A 20,874-nucleotide genomic window follows, 5' to 3' on the forward strand; every position below is an offset into this window, starting at 1 on the left:
AATGGGTGGAGAAGATCTTAAACTCTTCCTCCCACCCACCATTAACCTTAAATTACCATTTCAGGCAGGGTCCATGGAAGGGTCTCTAGTGTAAATGCCCTTAAGGTCCTCTTTGCTCTAGGCCTAGGAACCTGTAGATGATCACATTCCCTCAAGTTCCCTTGTCCTCGTATTCCCCCCTACAGTCACAGTAAGGGGTCTGACTCTAAAGCCATTGAATGCCTTGATATTTTTCATCCTAGGAGCCTGGGAGTGATCTCACACTTGTCTGTCCAGCTCTCTAGGACTCAGTTTCCTTTAGAGTCACATGAAGTGGTAGGACTCTAAGGCCTCTGAAAGACTTGTCATTTTGAGTCCTTGGACCTTTGTGGGTGATCCAAAAATAGTCCCCACAGCTCTCTAGGCCCCAGGTTCAGGCAGAGTCCAGTGAGGGTCCTCGAGTGTAAATGCTCTTAAGGCCTTGTTAGTTTTAGGCCTTGGAACCTGAAGGTGATCACATACAGGTCCCTGAAGCTCTCTAGGCCTCTGTTTCTCCTACACTCACAGCAGAAGTCTGGCTCAAAAGCTTTTGAAAGCCTTGACATTTTTAATCCTTGTTAGTGATCTTACACTGGGCTATTCAGCTTTCAAGGACTCAGTTTCCTTCAGAGTCACATAAAGGGTTTGAATTCTGAGGACTCTGAAAGACTTGTCACTTTTTGTCCTTGGACGCTTGTGGGTGGCCCTACACAATGCTCATTCAACTCTCTAAGCCTCAGTTTCGGGCAGAGTCCATGGAGGGGCTTCTGTGTAAATGCCCCTGAGGTCCTCTTTGCTCTAGGCCTAGGAACCTGTAGATGATCATATTCAGGTCCCTCAAGCCCCTTTGACCTCATCCCCCTCCCCCCAGTCACCACAGAGGGTCTGGCTCTAAAGCCTTGATATTTTTCATCCTAGGAGCTTGGGAGTGATCTCACACTTGTCTATCCAGCTCTCTAGGAATTAGTTTCCTTTAGAGACACATGAAGTGCTTGGATTCTAAGACCTCTGAAGGACTAGTCACATTTATTCCTTGGATCCTTCTGGCTGATCACACAGTGGTCACTTGGCTTACTAGGCCTTAGTTGCAGGAAGATACCTGGGAGTGGGGTTTGTACTCTAAATGGTCTTAAGGCGTTCTTACCTCTAGGTCTAGGAAATTGTCTTTGATCACATACAGATCCATGAAGCTCCCTAGGCCTCCTACGGTCACAGTAAAGAGTTTGGCTCTAAAGCTCTTTTTTTAATCCTTGGATCTTATTAGTGATCTTACACTGAGCTATCCACCTTTCCAGAACTCAGTTTCCTTTCAGATTACATAAAGGGTTTGGACTCTAAGCCCTCTGAAAGACTTGTCACTGTTTGGCCTTGGACACTTGTGGGTGCACGTAAAATGTTCATTAGAGACTCTAGCCCTCAGTTTCAGGCAGAGTCCATGGAGGGGCCTCTAGTGAAAATGCTTTTCATTTTCATTGCCCACGTTCCATATAATGGCTGGCTTAGAATGATTATCAATAGTAACAGTTTCTCTTTCCCTCCCAGTTTCATTTAGTTATTTTTTTCTTTTGCTCATTAAAAGGGCCATTCCCTGACTACTTCTTAAAGAGGCCTGTTCACTCAATGGGCATTACCTCCCTCTAAGTGAATACCTGAAAAGGCCAAGGCCCCCACCACATCCTGGGCCATCTCCAGTCATCCTGATGAATATCTAGTCCCTGGATCCAGATGGCTCAGGAGGAGAAAGTGAGGCTGGTGACCTTGTACAGCCCTCCCTCACTTAAAACAAAGTCCAGTGCAAGTCATGGTCTTCTTTGAAAATGAAGGATGAACACAACAACCATTACAGCACCTAAACTCAGTCTGTTTGCTGCAGAGAGCCTTACAATATTGCAAGGTAGCAGCACTGCCAAGAGCATTAAAAAGACTGCTAAAGTTTGCATTCTGTCTACTTGTAGAGATAGGGACACGCAACTATCTTTTCAAGGCCCTCCTCCAATCACTGCCTGCCCACCCAAGAAAATCTTCCCTCAGTATTCCAGCTTCCCCTTGGCAGCATTTTAGAGATTAACACCACCACCACCCTACACACAGACACACACACAGTCAGCCCAGATCAGCCATCTTGTTCTGTAGTCGTTTCATGAGATTAGTACTTATAGACACTTAAAGATTACTTTAAAGGTTATGAAGCATTTTATATACTTTCTCTCTGAGAACATAAATATCTTACCCTTTTATATTTCTTTCAGGGTTGAGCATCAAGGCATTCTCTTAATAATATAACTTACTTCTTTAAAAAAAATCTCAAAAGTTTGTGTTGGAAGCATGTAAATTAGAGTAGGGAGCACAGGGACAAAGCCTCCATCCTTTTTTGCTTTTGTCTGAGAGCAGGGATGGTATTAATCCTTGAGGCCCTGCCAAGGCCTGTAAAACCTACTCTGTATACACCATGAAACTTTGTCTGACCACAGACCTACAATTTCCATAGGGACTGAATAAGTCTGAACCCTTTGTGAGTTGTAGCCTTCAGGCTTTTTGTTAAGTTGTGGTTACTTCTCTGATTATTATCAATCACATCCTCTGCTCTGTCGCTTTTAAACCATCAAAAACAGCAAATGTCAAAGCTTCTCCCCCCACCATAAACCTTCCATAGTGAATCCACTCCACTGAACTGCAGTCACAGACCTCTTTGGCTGTAGTCCTTTGTAAATGACAGGTTTTGGACAAGATGACATTCTAGTGATTTCTAGCACAACTGACTCCCCCCTGCCCCATCATTGCTCTGGGAGCTTACCTGGGCTCCTTTGTTAACGGAAGATAGGAATTCAGGCGTTCCTAGCCGATCCCACAGTTGGTCAGATACTTGCATTTATGGTAGAAGTAGCAGCAGTTGTGAGGCTCTTTGCTTAGAAAACATTCCTCAGATTGAGAAGTCAAGGGTAGAGCTCTCAGCTCCATGAAGCATGAGGGATCTCTTAAAGTATTAGAGAAGGGAATAAAAATTCTTGCTGTCTGTTTACATAGTTGACAAGAGAAGCAGAGGGGAATTAAAGCCCCCATCTAGGCTGGAGCCTCATGGTACAGCTGCAGAGCAGGGATTCTGGACATCCATGCTCATGTTTGACATTCTCAGTTTCTTCAGGTTTTCTTCAGCAGTATGGTCAGTTGGCCCCTCATTGGCCTCGTCATCAGATTTCAGTACTGAAGTAAATTTATTGATATAAATTGATAGGGCTGCCTTAGTGCCCTGGGAGTTCTTCTTACCAGTTTGAGGAGATCATCTGAAAGCCTTTCGTTGGAATTTCATAGCTCTGTGTTTTGTCTTTTTTAGGGAACAAATGAGATCCTCCGCATGTATATTGCCATGACAGGACTGCAGCATGCAGGCCAAGTCTTAACAAAGAAAATCAGGTATGTATGCTTCTGGTGTTGGAGCTTCCAAAGGATCAAATAGTTTTAGATGTCTCCTCTCTCCCCTTACCCTCACCTACCCAAAAGTCTAGAGCTTTAGGAGGGATAGAGACCACTACCACAGACCTGAATGGAAAGGGAGTTGCTCCCTTTCTCCCTCTCTCCAAAATTTCGGGTTCTGAGCAAGCAGGTCTAAAACTTAGAGAAATGTTCCTAGGCCTTGGCATCTTCTTACTACTGGTCACAGTTTCCTACTTTTTAAAAAACATGAAAGATCACAAAGCCCTCATCAGAGACTAGTGTTTGAGCAGAATTGCTATCATCATTATCCCCTTCATCAGGATTAGTATTTTAGAACCCAGGCCATGCTGTTTTTTTTCTCTAAGCAATATTCTTCCTGGACCAAATAAGCAAAATATTTCTGCTACTGATTCATGTAGGTGGTGATTTGTTTGTTTTTTAACATGAAAAGGGATTTTTAATCCTTTAAAAAGTCTGAAACACATCAAAGAGCTAGTCCAAAACGTGCTACAGGAAAAAGGAGGGTCTGTGCTCTTTACCAGCTGCCCTTAAATTGAAGAGATTTAGACTGAGGAACCATACACCATCCTCTCTGGTGCCTCGTTTCCCTTCCAGCATAGTTGTCAGAAAGAGGCCACCTTTGTTGCTCTCAGATTTGCCAAGAGTCGGAGATAAGAAGTTTGGGGGAGGGGAGTATGGGAATGACTTCCTACATTGCCTCTACCTACAGTTCTTGAATTCAGCCTTTACTTTATTCCTCTCGTCTGAGATTGCTGTGCCCTGCTGTCTGGTTTCCTCCCTGCCTTTCTCCCAGGCACTACAGCCTATAAGGAAGTTTGGTTTTCAGAGTCTGTGAAATAGCATGTGTCTCTCATAGGACATCAAAGCTCAGGGATGAGGAGGAGTCAGGCACGCATGTATGTGTGTGTGTGTGCACGTGCATGCATGCATGTATACATATGCATGCTCATTTTTTGATTTTAGAAATGACTGCTGGGAACCAAATGAGAATTGCTAATATTCATTTGTTTGGCATACTTTCTGAAGGAACTGCTTCCAAGCCAGGTTAATTGGCATTTAACTATGAGCTAGACCGAGACCTGCATGCTTAATTTCCTGACAGTGAGATGCCCTGTTGGGAGTGATTCTTGTGTGTGAGAAAAGATTCACCCAGAGTCTGATCCCAGCTGTCCTAAGCTGCCAGCTTCTGGGGGGCAGCATGCTTTGTAGCTAGGGAGTTGAGAGCAGATGACAGAAGAGAAGCTGAATGATACTGTGGTGATAATGACACCTTCATTCTCCCTTAAGAGTTACCAGATCTTTCCCATATATTGTCATTTGATTCTCAACATGACTTTGTGAGGCTAGAGACAATGAGGAAACAGGCTCAGAGAGGTTGCTGTGCCCTCAGTCACACCGTTGCTAGGTCTGAACCCAGAGCTTCTTACTGCAGTGTCATTTCCCCACACAATAAGATGTGACCAAATAATCGCCTTTCTAGCAGGGGCAGGTGAGCTTCTAGGCTCCGATTATTCACGCAGCCTTTGGAGTGGATTCCTGAGCTGAAGGCCTAGCTTCTTCACTTCCTGCAGGGTCTGAGCCATCTTGTCTTACACTTACCTCTTAGTGCTGGTCCATTCCCTGGAGAGATGCATCACTGACCAAAGGGAAGATTAATTGCCTTGCCAAACCACCTTAGCAGCACTTCCACTGTGCTCCCAAAATAATAAACATTTTCTTCCAGTGTAGCCTTAAGCTTTCTGAGGTTTTCTTAGGCTTTCTGAGCCTCAGTCTCTTTATCAGTAAAATGAAGATCATAACATCTGTCCTTTGTCCTCAGTAACATTATGAAAGGAGTTAGTACCTCTAATATGCTTTGGAATTATATCCTCCATAAACTGTCACTCTTAGCACAAAATAATGTCTTGGGCTTGGATGATACTTTCTGTTAACAAAGGATATGGATTGTAGATAATGTGTGGGTATACACGGAACAAACAGCCTTTCTGCTGAAACACTGTTTTTATAAATAATTCATCAACATCCTTTGTCAGAACTCTTGTCCATGACGGGGCACAGAACATTTGTACCTGCTTATTGAGTAGGTTTGTGAATCCCATTTCAGAGAAATGCAGAAGGGGAACGTGAGCGTTGCCATGGAATATGTATCAAGCAAACTTCGAGAAAGCTTGATCAGAAAGGTCGATCTTGGTCTGACAGGAGTAAATGGATCGGTGCATCCCAGTGTGGCGGTGAGGACGGCTTGTATTTCTTGGTCACTGATGGGCGGAGATCTGAGAGACTAGTGATAGTCCATTGGGAGGGTGTGTGTGTAATGCATTGTTCTGGCCCACCAGCCCTGGGGGTTAGCTTAAGTTAGGTGGAGAGGAGTAGCTTTGGGCTCTCTTCCCATCCTTACCACAAGACAGATTTATTTGAAGAAACCCCTGGACAAGACATTGTCAAGGCCTCTGCTAGCTCTAAATCCTATGATACTTGGAACTCAATTTTCTTCATTCATCCGTTTGATACTTTTTTATATGGGAGATCCCAATCCACTTACCTTTTCCTCCCCCCTAACAGTTTGTTCAAGTTCTGGCTGGCTTACTCAGGTGTCCTTAGTCTACAGATCTAGGTGACCTGTTATTTTTATCCCACTATTGTTTTGCTTATTAATTATACATTATTTTCCTAATCATTTCTACTTTCCAAATTTCCCATTAATTCCTCCCTCAAATTAAATTCATTTGGCCCAGTTACTTCAGATCACAGGATCTTTACAACTTATAGATCACATGCTCATTTACCCCGCAGCATTGGGGGAAAAGGTTCCTCTTCCAGATGCCTAGTCACATTTTTGCATTACTGAAGAATCCTTTTAAACAGTCCTCCTAGAGAAATCAATAAAATTAGGCACAAAACAGACTTTTTATTTTAAAATTTGATTCAATGTATACTGTGTACATCCTTTTCCTTTTAGAAATGACTCTTCATGAGAAACCCCAGTTGAGGGAGGTTGACATTTTTATTTTATCAGCATTTATGAAGCCAATCTACCTTACAGGGAAAAAAAATGAAACAGTGAACATAAAACGGTTTGAGAACACCAGATCTTTTTTTTTGAAGCCATAGAAAAATGCAAAAAACAACCATATATAGGATTCTGTTTGGTGGACAAGTTATTTGAAGCTTAATTGTTTGCTGCCCCAACCACTCAGTGTGCTCGTCTGCAGAGAGTGCCCACCTTGGGAGTCTCTCCACTCCATCAGTGAAGGCCTTGGTAGGACCAGCCTTGAGATCCATGCTTACAGTTCACGTGTGCCCCACAAGTGGGAACAGGCAAAGTCAAGGCAGGAGCCCAGGAGATCCGGGGAGTAATGCTGTTCTGGTTTGAGATCAGAGTGATTGATGTTGATTAACTGCTGTTCGATTCAGTTCCCATCTCAAAGCTCTGGACTCTGCAGCTGTATGTTCTGCTTCCCTTATAGGAGAGTGCAAACCGACTAGAAGAAAATGTGTATCATTTTGGGAAAATGGTAGAGGTGGTGCTGAAGCGATTTGGCAAGGTAACTAACCCTGTCTTGGTCAGTGATACATCTGTCTAGTGAAGGGACCAGGGCTGAGAAGTATCTGCAGGTCAGCTTAGACCCTGCAGAAAAGCTCTTCGCTTTTGAGCCCGTGCCCACCATTCTGGGAAGCCCCAGAGCAGCTTGTGGATGAGCAACCTCAGCCCTTTTTTAAATGCCCTCATTCCAACAGCTTCCATTCACAGAATGGAAGGTTAGGTTTTACCAGGTGTTTTCCACACTGCGTGTCCTGTGCCAGAAGGAGGTCAGAGTGTGACACTGACATGGCCAAGGTTATCAACAATGGCTAACGGAAGAGAATCCACCTAGAATGTCTTCCCTTTGCCAGTCTCTGGTGAGGTCCTGGCTGTCCTTCAGGGACCAGCCCTGGTACTGCCTCTAACCCAAAGCCTTCCTTCATCTCTCTCCCTGGAATGATCCTTTACTGCAGCCTGTTCACTGAGAGCACAGGTGGCATTCCAACCATTTCTGTATGTAGTTGATTCTGCCTACTAAATTCTAAGTCTCTCAGGGCAAGGATTTTTGTCCCTGTGTCTATCCTAGATTTAAGCAGAAAGATTTCATTATTTGTTGAAAAGAGCTTTCATTATCACATTATCACCATGAGGATTTCAGAAACATTCAAAAACATCTCGAACGTTTAAGGCCGTCAGACCTGCTCCTTCTCTCTCAGGAATTAGGGAGATTCCTTCATCTTTGTGGCCAACAAAGACCCAACTCATGACATGTTAAGGCCCTTGGTTATAAAAAGCTTAATTGGGAGGGTTTAATTATCTTGGTTTGTCAAGGCTAACCTAGGGAAAGGAGGCTCTCACTTGTCCTTCTGAAGGAAAATTTCCCCTTCTGGAGCCAAGAGTTGGCTGCCAGTTTTTAGTTGTGGGCAAGTACAGGGCCAGCCCTGTATGGGATTCTTACATCTGTTTCCCATGAGGGAATCGGGAATTATGTAGGGCATGAAACAAGAATCTCCTCCAGTCACTGATGAAGGGCTAAGTCTGAGTAGCTTGAAGAAGCAGGACTGCAGGATGTGCTCAGAGGTTAAAGGAGGGCATGTGCTGAATATCTTACTGTTTGGGGCTTTCACTTGGAGCTCATCTGCTGTCCTCTCTTTCCCAAGTGTGGTAGCTGCTGCTAAAATCTAGCTTTGGTTCCTTCCTTTTTGTTCTTCCAATCCCCATCTAGAGACAAAGAGCATCAGCATGTTTTGAAGGTGGTTTTCAATTTCCAGTGATCTCTTCTGTGTTAAAGTGACTCCCTTTTCTTAGAGTATCGTGGAAGAGCAGTTGGCCATGAAGAGAATAGCGGACATCGTGATTAATCTGTATGCCATGACTGCCGTCCTCTCCAGAGCTAGTCGTTCCGTCCGCATTGGGCTGCGTAACCATGACCTTGATGTGAGTGTGTGAGCGGGGTTGGGGCTCCAGCAGGCAATTTTTCTCTCCTAAGTTCAGTACATATATGGTGAACCCACTTATCCATTTGTTTTCAGTATGTTGTTTTTTAAATACAGTTGGTTTTGGAGACAGAAACATTTCTTTGGGAAATAGGTTTGATGACTGCGATTTGGTAGTAAGCACCATGATCAGTCTTTAAAGGGCTCAGTTCTCATAGGCAGTTTTGATCTTGCCTGCAGAAAAAAAATGAAAGAGGTTTGTTGTTTTCTTTTTATATTCAGTGATTCCATAACTTTTTTCCCCCAGGGAAGTAAAAGAAATAGTATTTATCTGTGCCATGTAGGTAGAAGTGTTAGCAACAGCTCACTCTGTGACCTTGGACATAATACTCCTTCTTGGCACCTCACCTTCATATGTGAAATGTGTGTTTGACCCAATCTTCTCTGAGGCCTTTCCTTTCATTATAAGTGTGATGTTATGGCCTTTGGGAACTTAACAATTCATCAGTTACAGCTCCTTTCTAGTCTGTAATCATGGGGAGGGATGGGGGCTACGAGTGATACAACGCCTTGGGAAAAGGCTTGAGCACTCACCCTCCCTGTTTACTTAGAACCGAGCTGTGCTCACCATTCCTGACTCATGTCCCTGCTGTGGGGACCCCAGAGAAGACAGAGCCCACCCGCATGTGCCCCAGATGCTCCTCTTTTCATCTTCCTGTGCCTGTACTCTCAGCACATCACTAAAAGACTTTGGGAGTTGTCCTTTATTCAACTCCTGCTCTGGTTCTTGCTGGCCCAGTTGACCCCAAGGTCAAGATTGCTGAATGTATTTGTTTAAAAGAGGGCAATTTTAAATCTGCTAATGTTGATGGTTTTTTCTGCTAGGTTCTGCTGACAAATATTTTCTGCACCGAGGCATATTTTGAGAATCTTTACAACATGTCTCTGTTAGAAAAACGTAAGTGATAAGGGTTCTGAGGCCCAATCAGAGAGTGGGACTTTGGACATAGGCTGGGGATTATGGGAATGGGCTAGTTCAGAATTCTTCTTGATTATTTATCTGTGTAAGAGGAAGGAATAACAATGAGCACATTTTCAAATTAAGGTCTTGTTTATACTCGTTTGCATTCATCATAGATGAACTAAGTGGCCCTTCCTCTCCCTTTAGTCCCTGTTAGTATAGGATAAAGTATTAGAAAAATATTTTAATTCCTTTGGCAGTCAGCATTTGCACATACCCTAGGAACCAAGGCATTGTATCCCCCTCTAAATAATTTATCGTTATCTTTCATAATAGAACCATGGTAGCAACACCAGCCAAAAGGCCTTCATGAATGCTGCTGTGTCCGCCTGTAATGGAAATTAGCTGTATGTTTCCCACAAGCTTAAGGCAATCAAACAAGACAAATTTAGTGAGACTGACAATGTGTACCTTGTTGGGTAAAGAAGTGTAAGACAGAAGGTCCCCAATTCCTGACTGGAACTTCCCCACATTACAGCTGTGTTATTGGGGTTTCTTGCCAAACTGCCCAGGTAAGCCTGGACAGCAGACTGTAGGTATCCTGGATTGTACTCCTGGGGCCACTTTTGGAAGAGAGGTCCCTAGAAAAGGGAGCAGGAATTTTCTTTTCTGTGTCCGTTAATCAATAGCTGCTTATAGTTCAAAGTACAGTCCCAAGGTGCTTAATGAATTTTATTTGCTCCAAATGCTGCAGACATTTGTCTAGAAAAGTCATAGCTATGGCCAGCATTCTTTCGTATCCCAGCTAGGAAAGCAGCAGCAATTTGGGCCAGTCTGGTGGCTTCCTCTGCCTCCTGGGGCATTTGTTTTGCATCTCACTTTAGACTTTCCATGACTCAGCATTGCTACTCCTGCTTGATTGTGGGCCCTATTAGACTATCATTCCCTGCTCTCCTGAGGAGAAAATGCCTTGGGAAATTACCTGGGCCTGCAACAGTCGGAATCCCAGGAAAAAACTTTAGACAGACTGCTTTTCTCCACCCTAGCACAGAGATTGATCACCTTTTCTTTGTGCTTTCTCTCAAATGATGTAATGGTAGTACTCGCATCTGTCACTGTCATCTGTTTGGTTTTTTCCGGTTTTTTTTCCAGATTCTTCTGAAAATCTAGATGAACACATTAAAAAAGCTGCCCGGCACATCCTGGGTAGTAGAGCCTTCACATGTGCTCATCCCTTGGAAAGGATATTCTGAGATGAGGGGAAAGTGTTCCTGGAATCCATATATGATTATGATTGACCATGTCTCTGAACTGCATCAGCTCATGACTTCATATGGGTCTGATTTGGAATGACACTTGCCATTTTTTCAACAGAATAAAGAAATAAGTAATTGTGAAAATGTTTTATTAAAAATGTTAAAAACTATTTAATTCCTCTTGTCAAGTTCCTGAAGGACCATCTTGCCTTGAAAATGGTGCTAAATTTTGATAAACTGTGTCTTGTTCTATCACATTCTCCTTCCACATGATTTGCATTCCTTCCAGGGCAGAGAATGAAGGCTAGTGAAGGGAGCTCGGAGTCCAGCTTGACAAGTTGTTGGGGAGGAAACAGTCGGTCTGAGAATATCCACACATTCTGAACTTTGCTCTTGATTGCCTTTCTCCATTATTAGAGCTGTGGTGGGGAGAGCACTGGCTCAGACCAGAGATGAAGATGGCTGGGATCCAGTTAGTGCCTGAGCGCTCTCATCTTCAGACTGGCCTCCATCTTCTTGGGGTCAGAATGAGCACTCACTTCCTAGTCTGCCCCTCTCCACTTGCCTGAAGGTGACACAAGAGTTCAGGGTCCCCATCCCCAAAAGAAAGCTAATGTTTTGTCTGACCAAGGCCTCAACCCAAATGTCATCCCACCCTTCCTCAAGTTAAGTTTCAAAATCTACCAGAACCCATGCTCCAAACCTGACCAAACAAAAGCCAGATTATCAGGACACGAAGGAATCTTCCCTCAGAGGTCAGTACAGAGGAATCCACTGTCTTGAGGGGATGGGGCGGCTCATTTCACTGCTCCAGAGCTCTCAAACAAGAAGCCTCTTTAGAGGCATCTTGTGCCTGTTGCTCCTGGTTGTGCTGCCTTGGGGCCAAGTACCCTAATCTTACTCTTTTTCCACATACTAGTTAGCACACCTTCCCTAGAAGGGAAGGTGCTTCCTCACCCAGCAAGAACTTTGGGCCCTCTCCCATCTGATTTCCCTCCTCTGCACATCCTGGCTTACTGATGTTCTCCCCAAAATGGGGGTGCCTCATCATGAACAACAGTCTCTTAATTCTGGTGACTTCTCTCTGTTAATTACAATTGATTCTCATCATTTGAGGTGGTTATGTTTTATAAAGTTGCTGCAAACACTGAATTAGCCAATACTGCACCATCACTCCTAGGAAAAATACACAGGTATCTGTGAGCATCTGGTCATAACATTTACATCATCTTTCCCAAAAGGGCTTATTTACAGATCAACAAATTTCCTCTGCTTTTTTCTGGCTGTACCATATTGTTGACTCATTAACATTGAACTCACAGCCAACAGTGGTAGAAGCTTATCTGGTACATGTGTTTTATCCATTAGGTCAATCATACCCTTCTTGTGCTTAGAAACACTGGGCAACACTTCAGTTCCATGCATGGGAAGCATTTTAAACAGTGAAGTCACCCACACAAGTGCAAAATAAAAAGTAGTACTAAATCACAAAAAGGATCTGTGTTTACAATATGAAAGCTGAAACCAGAAGGCAGAGAGCAGACCACCTTATTCAATCTCAGCTAGGATAGTGTGACCGCACATGACTACGAAAGCATGAGTATTGATTTTGGGAGCAACAAATACATTCTAGCAAGTAGGTAAATTCACAAGTATGGAATCTGAATGAGGATGGATCAACTGTATTTCTTATTTATCTCATCTATAACTTGCTTTGTATATATTTGCCTGCATGTTATTTTCCCCTTGTAAGCTCCTTGTGGTCAGGAACAGTCTTTTCCTCTTCTGTATCCCTGATTGCTTAGCACAATGACTGGCACAAAGTAGTAGCTTATTAATGGTGGTTGATTGACATCATTACCTAGGAAGCATGGAGTGAGCACCAAAGGCAATCCATTCATTAAACAGTTTGACTTCAAGCAATTCAGAATTAAAAGAAAATACATTGGTATTGGCAACATATTTAATGATACTAAATTAACATCTTTAAAGAGATTTATCAAAAGTTGGGAGTCTAAAAGTAACATCTTGTCATTGAAATGCTAAATGAATTTCAGTGATGGGTAATAAGTACCCTGTAAGGAAATTTACAAAAATAGGACAAAGATACTCATGTTTTTTAAATGCTGGGAAAATGTAGAGCCAATCTAACCACTCTTCACTAAGTAGTATTTGTGGTCCTTGAAACATACTGTACTGCATTAGATGGATATACTGAAAGGGTGGGAAGGACCACATTATTTTGATAGAGCTACATATCCTTCTGTAAAGGAGTCTGCTAATCCCAAAGTTGATTGTCAGATCCGTCTGATAGCAGGATCTGCTTTCCCTCTGAATTCGGCATGACTGCCAGGGAGCTCCCTCTATCATCAGCAGAGATTTGATTTTTTTCCCCTTAGAGCTCTTCAATCTTCCAATATTCCAGGTTATGCTGGTGTATTATGCTTCCATTCAGCTGCAGACTGTGTTGTTTTTTTTTTTTGTAGCCATGGAACAAATCCACTCTCATTCTGTCAGCTACCCAAATCCTCCTCTTTCTTGTGTACCTCTTACATTCCTGAGTTCATGTTCTAATACATGGAGATGAGAAAATCCATTGTGCTTTTCCATTCTTTTTCCATTGAATTACTCAGGGTTTCAGTTAAATATACTGGCTAATTAGACCCCCCAAAAATGAGTGAAGACCACTTAGGAAGCCTTATACATCAGTGGGCACATTTCACAACAAGGAGAGGGTGTGGGATAAGTGGTGAGACGTTTTTTTCCCCTTGCAGTTTGGAAGTTTCATCACAAACTTTGGATCTTCGTGGTGAGTGATGAAGTGTGAGAATACTAGCATCCTGGTACTTTGTTGCAATGATGAATGCACGGAGCACTGGCACGGTTTTCAAATAATGTCAAGGTCCCTGCGGGCACTCTGAACTACATGCATGGATGGCTTTGTACTGGAGACTAGAAGCCACAATCAAAGAGCTGAAGCTAGGAAATTAATTGATAATTCAAGGCAGGTGTTCATCAGGATAATTATGCCATTGGCTAGGTTTCCTTATGTTTTTGCAAACTAAACCATGGGCAGGACAGAGAAACAGCCGCTTGTGTTCTGCAAGTTTTTTTTGGTCTCTGTCCTACTAAATTGTCTTCTTCAAACTTGCTTTCAGTCTTTAAGAAAACTATTCCAAGTGAAACGAAGCATCTGTGAAATTACATCTATTTCTAGAATAGTATTTAATGAGCTGCTTGAGCTCTATGGAAATAGTGTCTCTAGGGACAAAAAAAAATCTAGCCAACCAAGAAAACAAATTTCTTTGAAAAACAGTCCAGTCATTGCCATAGACAATGAAAATGCTTATTTACATATTTCTAAATATCTCTATAAATAGATTCAGCAGCATCTGATTACATTTAAACCAATGTCCTTGGTGACAGGATGTCCTATAGGCATACCAAACTTAACAAATCCCCCCAAAAGGCATCATTTCCCTCCCCTTCTCCAACTTCCTGAAATTCCCTGTGGGCATTCCCATCCTCCAAGTCACACAAGGTCACAATATCAGGGTCACCCACAGCCTCTACCTTGCATTCACTCCATGTGTCCAATCTCCATGTGTCCAATTCACTGCATTCATCATTTCTACCTTCACAACTCCTCTTGGATATGTCTTCTCTCCCCTGACACCCCTATTCTAGTTCAGGTCCTCATTCTTCTAGTTCAGGTCCTCATTCTTCTTGCCTAGACCACAATGGACAACTCAGAGCCAGAGAATTCAAACAGTCTTTTTGCTATAAATATCCCAATACCCACAGGCAGAAGATAACCGCTCCCCCTCAAAAGAAAAAAGAGTAGTTAGAGTTTCCCTGAAGTCTCAGAGGCTCTCCACCAAAGTCCTTTTAAAAACTGCTTTTCTGCTCCTCTTGAACAAGGAGTACAACAAGATTCTAGATCATCCCACCTGGGAGCACTTAACCCAAACTGCCCCAGATCTGCCTCACAAGCTCTCACCAGACCCATCTGATGTGGGGATGATATCTTAGGGCATCAACCTGTCGTCCCCAATTCCACCATACTACTGGCCCGCAGCAAGACATCTGAAGTGCCTCCTAACATGCTACTTCCGACTTTCCTAGTTCTACACTTTCCTCACTCCTCCGTATAATCTATAATCCAGTTACATCGATCCGATGCTGTCCTTCACCTGTGACCCTCCTTTCTAACATCACCCCAGCGACTACGTCTTCCTCTTTGAGATTACCTTCCATCTAGTGTGCTGCTGCCTCCCCCATTAGAATGTAAACTGTTTTTGCCTTTCTTTGTATCCTGGACACAGTGTCTGCTACATAGTGAGTACATTACTTCAACAAATGCTTATTGACTGGTTGTGGTTGTTGTGTTTGTCCAACTGAGAAGTCCGAGATGCCTGAATGGGGACCCAGACAGTTGGGTAATTTAGCTTGTCCTCTCCTCTTCAAAGGAAGACAAATTTTTATGGCTGAAAGCTTCCTAGTTAACCTGGGATTTTTTTCTCTTCCTGCCTTCCTTCTTTCCTTCTTTCCTTCTTCCTTCCTTCCTTCCTTCCTTCCTTCCTTCCTTCCTTCCTTCCTTCCTTCCTCTCTCTCTCTCTTTCTTTCTCTCTTTCTCTCTTTCTTTCTCTCTCTCTTTCTTTCTCTCTTTCTCTCTCTTTTTTTCTTTCTTTCTTTCTTTTCTTTCTCCCTGATGAATACCTGGCTGCTAGAACCAGATGGTTCTGGAGGAGAAAGTTAGGCTGGTGACCTTGCACAGCTCTCCCTCACTCAAATCAAAGTCAGCTGGAAGTCATACCATCATCTTCCTCATATCATGGTCCTCTTCAAAAACAAAAGACAAACTCAACCTGTGAGTAGTCTGAGCTGCCTGAATGGGGACCCACCCAGTGGGTAACTCAGCTCATCCTCTCCCTCTCCCCCTCCCCCTCCTCCTTGCCAAAGGAAGGTAAATTTTAATGACCAAAAGTTGCTTATAGACTGAGGATTGGAAGGGAAAAAATTCACTAAAGCCATTAATGAAGATTGGACTGATCATATGACAAGCAAAGACAATCAGATCTGAGGCTTTGTGGTATTCCTGTAGTGTCAAGAGAGAGGAGAAAGGGCTCTAGCTCATTGACTGGTAACTCTTATGGCAGATACATGGGAGGGCATAGGCCTTGATGACTTGTAATCTGCATTACTGGGGGGCTCATCCAAATCAATGAGGTTACAGGTATTTGGATATCACCATTAGTGGGAATACAACAAGCATTTATTAAGCACTTGCTATATAACTGGTACTCTGCTAAGTACTTGACAAATATTCATGGGATTTAAAGAACCTGTTTTCCCAAAGATTAGTCCATAACACAAATCCTTCCACAGTCCTTATAACCTAATTATCAAATCCTCAGATATCAATCCACCATTAAATTGGATTGTTCCTTTCCCCCAAATGTCTCTTTGATTGCTAATAATCATCTCTAGACCAGATATTCATCACCTTATGTCTGATTTAGCATACTTGTTTTTCTAATCTAAATTCATCCCATACACAGAATCTTAGAGGACTAACCTCCCTACCCAGTGCAAGAATCACCTTACTACCTTCTTGAGTTTTAGAATAATTATGGTGGCACCATGGGCTTCAGGACACACAGCTTCTAGTCCCAGCTCTGCCCCTAACTTGCTGTTAGCAAGCAAGTCACTTTTTCTCATTTCCTTATGTCATGGAATTTGTTGAATATATCCAAGTGAATAAGAAAAAATATCTTAAAAAGCACTTTGAGTACAAAGATAAGAGCAAAGGGGATAGATGCTGATTCAAGAAGATTTAAACAAATCCCTTAACACCAGGCACATGAGCAGGGGCAAGTCATTTGATCTGTGAGTTAGTTTCCTCATTTTTTAAGAAAAGGATGAATGAATTAAAAATCAGACCTTTAATCCTACCTTGAAGTGATGTTGTGAGATTCTCATAACAAGATATGCAGAGTGCTCAGCAACCTTTAAAGAATTTCATAAATATCAGCTATTATCTAAACCCGGGGAAAGCATGAAGGAACATTGACTTTTGAAATGGGTTTGTTTTTTCTTCTTTTGTTTTGGTTTTTTACCTCTCAGGGAAAATCTTTTAACAGGAAGAGGTATACTAGAGGGTGGCTTCTTGTAAATGTCAAAATCCAAATGGCGCTCTTCCCAGTTCATTCTGTCCCTATCAAGGACAGGCTTCAGGATATTAGCAAATAGCCTATTCTCTTGCCATAACTAAAATGGAAAGAAAAAAAAGACAGGAAGAAATGTTATTGGTATGGATGAGGAAATCAATCCCTACATGTGAAGTAATTTGCCTAACAAAATATTACCTCTTTTAATTCTTCTATCCGATTTGGATCTGGGCTCTTGGGGTGTCGATTACTTTCAAAACTAGTCCGATATCCAGGAACTTGAAATCCTTCTGGAGTAAGCCAGAACTTAGATTTAGGTATTTTGGGGGTCAGGCCCAAAGGTTCTGGAAGGGATGCGAGGTATTTTTGAGAGTAAGTGAACCTTTTCCATCTTTCCTGTAAAGAATGTAACCGAATTAAAAAACAAACAAAAAAAACCTTTGGAAAATGTCAGTTCAGTTCAGTAGTTGACTCAAGGTAGTGGGGGTGTAGTTTTCCAAAATAGGATATGATAAATGAGTTAGTACCATCTAACTATAGTATTGTTGGGTGGTGGTTTGCAGAAAGTTCAAGAAGTTATCGTTCCTTTCCACTCTAAAAAGACTTGAGAAATGTGGAATTATTTTTAGCCACAAATACTGAAAAGGCCCTGGGAGCCTTTGGATGGCCAGCAAGTCTCTGGGTGTCAGCAGACAAGGGAGGGAAAGTGATTCCCAATTGCCAGTTCCAGTGTTTCCTGCACAAACACCCAGTATCAATAAGAAGAGGGCTGCACTCACCTTGTCCATTTGAGCAATCAACTGTTGCTTTGCAAGCTCCCCAGAGTTCAAAGTCTGACTGCTGTAGTTATATACAGATTTCCCATCAGCAGGAAAAATTCTGATTGTTCTCCCTTCAGGCCGATGGTAGGTCCTTCTCATCAGAGATGCCTCAATCAAGTTTTGCTGAAAAGACATGCCAGGGATTCATCTATCCAGGGAGTAAGTTTTTACCCATCATCTACATAACACATTTCCGTTCCAAAGCTACTATGATAACTATTCTATTTACTCTTCATGACCCCATTTGGGGTTTTCTTGGCAAGGATAATAGAAGAGTTTGTCATTTCCTTCTCCAGTTCATTTTACAGATGAGGAACTGAGGCAAACAGGATTAAGTGACTTGTCCAGGGTCACACAGCTAGTAAGTGTCTGAGATCAGATTCGAACTCATGAAGAGGAGTCTTACCGATTCCAACCAGAGTCAAGATGGTGGCTAACAGGAAACAGTACAGCAGGCTCTTCCCCAAAACTCCTCCAAAAAGATCTAGAAACCAGACCAAATACTGATGGCAACCCTCTTCCCCTACCCCCCAAAAATCCCAGATCAGTATAGAGGCAGATTGACAAAGTTTAGGTCTGTAGACATGGGATAAAGGGTGGCAATCTGACCAGGAACCCACTAAGAAGAGACGTCTGGTAATCAAGGGAGAGGTTATATACCTAGGCAAAAAAGGTCCCCAGATATGGCCAGAGGGTGAGGGAACAGGTGAAAAGATTGGAAAAGTATGCTGGGTTCAGATTGTGAAGACTTTTTAAAGCTAAATAGGTGAGCTAGTATTTGAACCTAAGGACAAGGGGAACTGACATGGTCAGGACTACACTTTAGTAAAAAATCACTTTAGCAGCTGTGTGGAGAATGAATTGAAGAGAGACACACATGTGGCAGAAAGACCAAGTAGGCAGTTATTTGTAATAGTTCAACTAAGAGGTGATAAGGATGAACTAGGGTGGTGAACTTTAGAATAGCAGAGATAAGAGAATTGTTATAAGAGATATTATGGAAGTAAAATTGATAAGATTTGAGGAAATGACTGGATATATGGGGTGAAAGAAAGTGAAAATTCAAGTGTAACCAGTGTTCTAGATTGAGAACCTGTGTCCCTGAGAAGATGGTGACACCATTAACAGAAACAAGGAAGTTGGGAAGTGAGGAGGGGGAGAGAGGCGTCAGGGGAAGGGGAGAGTCTGTTTTGGGCAGAAAGACGAGATCAGCCTGGGACATGTTGAGGCTGAGATTTCTTACAAAACATCAAATTTTCCATTTTCCAGTTTCCAAATCAGGTTTGAAATATCCAATGCTGCATAACCATATTCTTTTTTCTTTTTTTTATTTAAATAGTATTTTATTTTTCCCCAAAAACATATTAAGAAAATGTTTACCATTCATTTTTTGAGTTCCAACTTTTTTTCCCTCCTTCCCTCCCCTTCCTTCTTCTGAAAATGGTAGGCAGTTTGACATGGTTTATACATGTGCTATCATGGAAAAGATATTTCCATATTTGTCACAGTTGTGAAGAAGAAACAGATCAAAAGGAAATAAAACCATGAGAAAAAATAAAGTAAGTGAAAAAATATGCTTCAATCTGCATTCTGTGTCCATTATATACACATTTTCTTAGCATCCAATGGAAGTAACAATAAAAATTGTTCACTAAGTAAAAACTGCTTATTAAGGAATTATAAACAAATGTAAAAATGGCATAAGTAATAAACATATTTGCAGACCATGATATAAAGCAATAATTATTTAAAAAGGAAACATGAGGAAAATATGCAGATCTAAATGACGGCTAAGTAATGATATCAGGAATCAAGAACAAATCTTAAGAACAAGAGATATATATGTTAAAGAGAATGATACTAATGCAATAATGAACGAATCCTTACAGAATGCTGCTAAAGCAGAACTCATAGGAAGATTTATTTCTCTAAAAATATTTACTAGAAAAATAGAAAAAAAGAGGATCAAAGTATAAACAACTAAAAAGATCAAATAATTAAAAACACTAAAAGAAGTGTAAAATAAGAAAACTGGAGAATAGAGACACTTGAAAATAGAAAGACAATGTAACTGACAAATAAAACTAAATACTTTTTTAACAAGACTGACAAAATCAATAAGTCATTAGCTCTCCCAATCAAAAAAGAAAAAAAAGAAATAAGAAAATCTAAATCTAAAGTAATTCACTGTGATCAAGTTATGTGCATACCAAGAATGCCATGATGGTTCAATATTAGCCAGATAATTAGGATGAAGTTCACAGCCCTGTCCCTTTCTACTCTCTGTTCAGAGAAAAGTAATCAGATCCATTCTCCCAAAGCTTCTGGAAAAGATATGATACATGGAGTTTCATGCATAATCCTCCTCTTATGTTGTACTATTTATATGGAAAACCTCACTTTATTTGGTGTTTGTTAAGTTCTGGATTTTTAAAAATAAAATTCTTTTTTAAAAAATAGTCTATGACAAAGGATTGCCCTTTAGGTATACATACCACTTCTATGACCCCACAGACAAAAGATCCCTCCCTTGTCACCTATATCTGTTGCTCTCCCTGCTCCTTCATTAGAATATAAGTTATTTGAGGGTAGAGACTGACTTTTGCTTCTCTATCCTATAAACCTAGCACAGTGCCTAGCATATATCAGGAGCTTAAACAGTGTTTTTTTCATTTGTTTATGTTAAAAACCATAAAATTCATAGACATGGAAGGGCCCAGCTTTAATATAACCAAAAACTTAAAGTAAGCATTATTTGTAATGGAGAAATACTAGAAGCTTTTCCAGTACAAAAAGATCTTTGCCTCCAAATGTTGAAGACAGGTCCAGAAATTCTAGCTATTGCAATAATAAGACCAAGAAATTAAAAATATGAACATCAATAAATGGTTCCTATCTGCAGGAAGCAAGATGCTGTGCTTAGAAAACACCAGAGAATCAGAAAAGAAATTGAGATCATTAATAATTTCACTAGAGTGTGATTTAAAGTAAATCACAAAAATCATCAGCATTTCTATACAATAATAACAAAACCTAGGAGAAATCAATAAGAAAAGTTTCACCCAAATACCTACAAAATGCATATTTGGGATCTAACTTCCTAAGACACTTTGGAGATTTATATAAATATACCTACAAAATACTTTTTATAGCAATAAGAGAAGATAAAGAACCGTAAAGATACTGTTCATGGTTTGGCTATGCTAATTTAATAAAAATGATGAAACTAATTTATA

At 41.4% G+C, this 20,874-nt stretch overlaps 2 protein-coding genes across 6 annotated transcripts in view; one reads left to right on the plus strand and one right to left on the minus strand.

Moving 5' to 3' along the window:
* Nucleotides 1-10,817, plus strand: part of ACAD9 (acyl-CoA dehydrogenase family member 9) — a 55,117-nt gene extending 44,300 nt beyond the window's left edge. The window contains exons 13-18 of the mRNA XM_072598272.1: nucleotides 3,350-3,429; nucleotides 5,576-5,702; nucleotides 6,939-7,016; nucleotides 8,303-8,431; nucleotides 9,316-9,388; nucleotides 10,544-10,817. Coding sequence (XP_072454373.1) covers nucleotides 3,350-3,429; nucleotides 5,576-5,702; nucleotides 6,939-7,016; nucleotides 8,303-8,431; nucleotides 9,316-9,388; nucleotides 10,544-10,644 — 588 coding nt within the window. The 3' untranslated portion in view covers nucleotides 10,645-10,817. The remainder of the gene's footprint in view (nucleotides 1-3,349; nucleotides 3,430-5,575; nucleotides 5,703-6,938; nucleotides 7,017-8,302; nucleotides 8,432-9,315; nucleotides 9,389-10,543) is intronic.
* Nucleotides 8,431-20,874, minus strand: part of CFAP92 (cilia and flagella associated protein 92 (putative)) — a 69,044-nt gene continuing 56,600 nt past the window's right edge. For 3 of the 5 annotated variants that reach the window (XM_072598270.1, XM_072598271.1, XM_072598268.1), the window contains 4 exons: nucleotides 17,597-17,761; nucleotides 17,016-17,213; nucleotides 16,767-16,917; nucleotides 8,431-8,664 (listed from right to left, as the gene is read on the minus strand). In XM_072598270.1, the coding sequence (XP_072454371.1) occupies nucleotides 8,636-8,664; nucleotides 16,767-16,917; nucleotides 17,016-17,213; nucleotides 17,597-17,761 (543 nt within the window). In that variant the 3' untranslated portion in view covers nucleotides 8,431-8,635. Of the gene's footprint in view, nucleotides 8,665-14,220; nucleotides 14,378-15,294; nucleotides 16,657-16,766; nucleotides 16,918-17,015; nucleotides 17,214-17,596; nucleotides 17,762-20,874 lie in introns of those variants that run through there. The other 2 variants (XR_011964653.1, XM_072598269.1) reach the window with 2 other exon arrangements.

The sequence above is a fragment of the Notamacropus eugenii genome, chromosome 3, assembly GCF_028372415.1.
Source record: "Notamacropus eugenii isolate mMacEug1 chromosome 3, mMacEug1.pri_v2, whole genome shotgun sequence".
NCBI classification, from domain to species: domain Eukaryota; kingdom Metazoa; phylum Chordata; class Mammalia; order Diprotodontia; family Macropodidae; genus Notamacropus; species Notamacropus eugenii.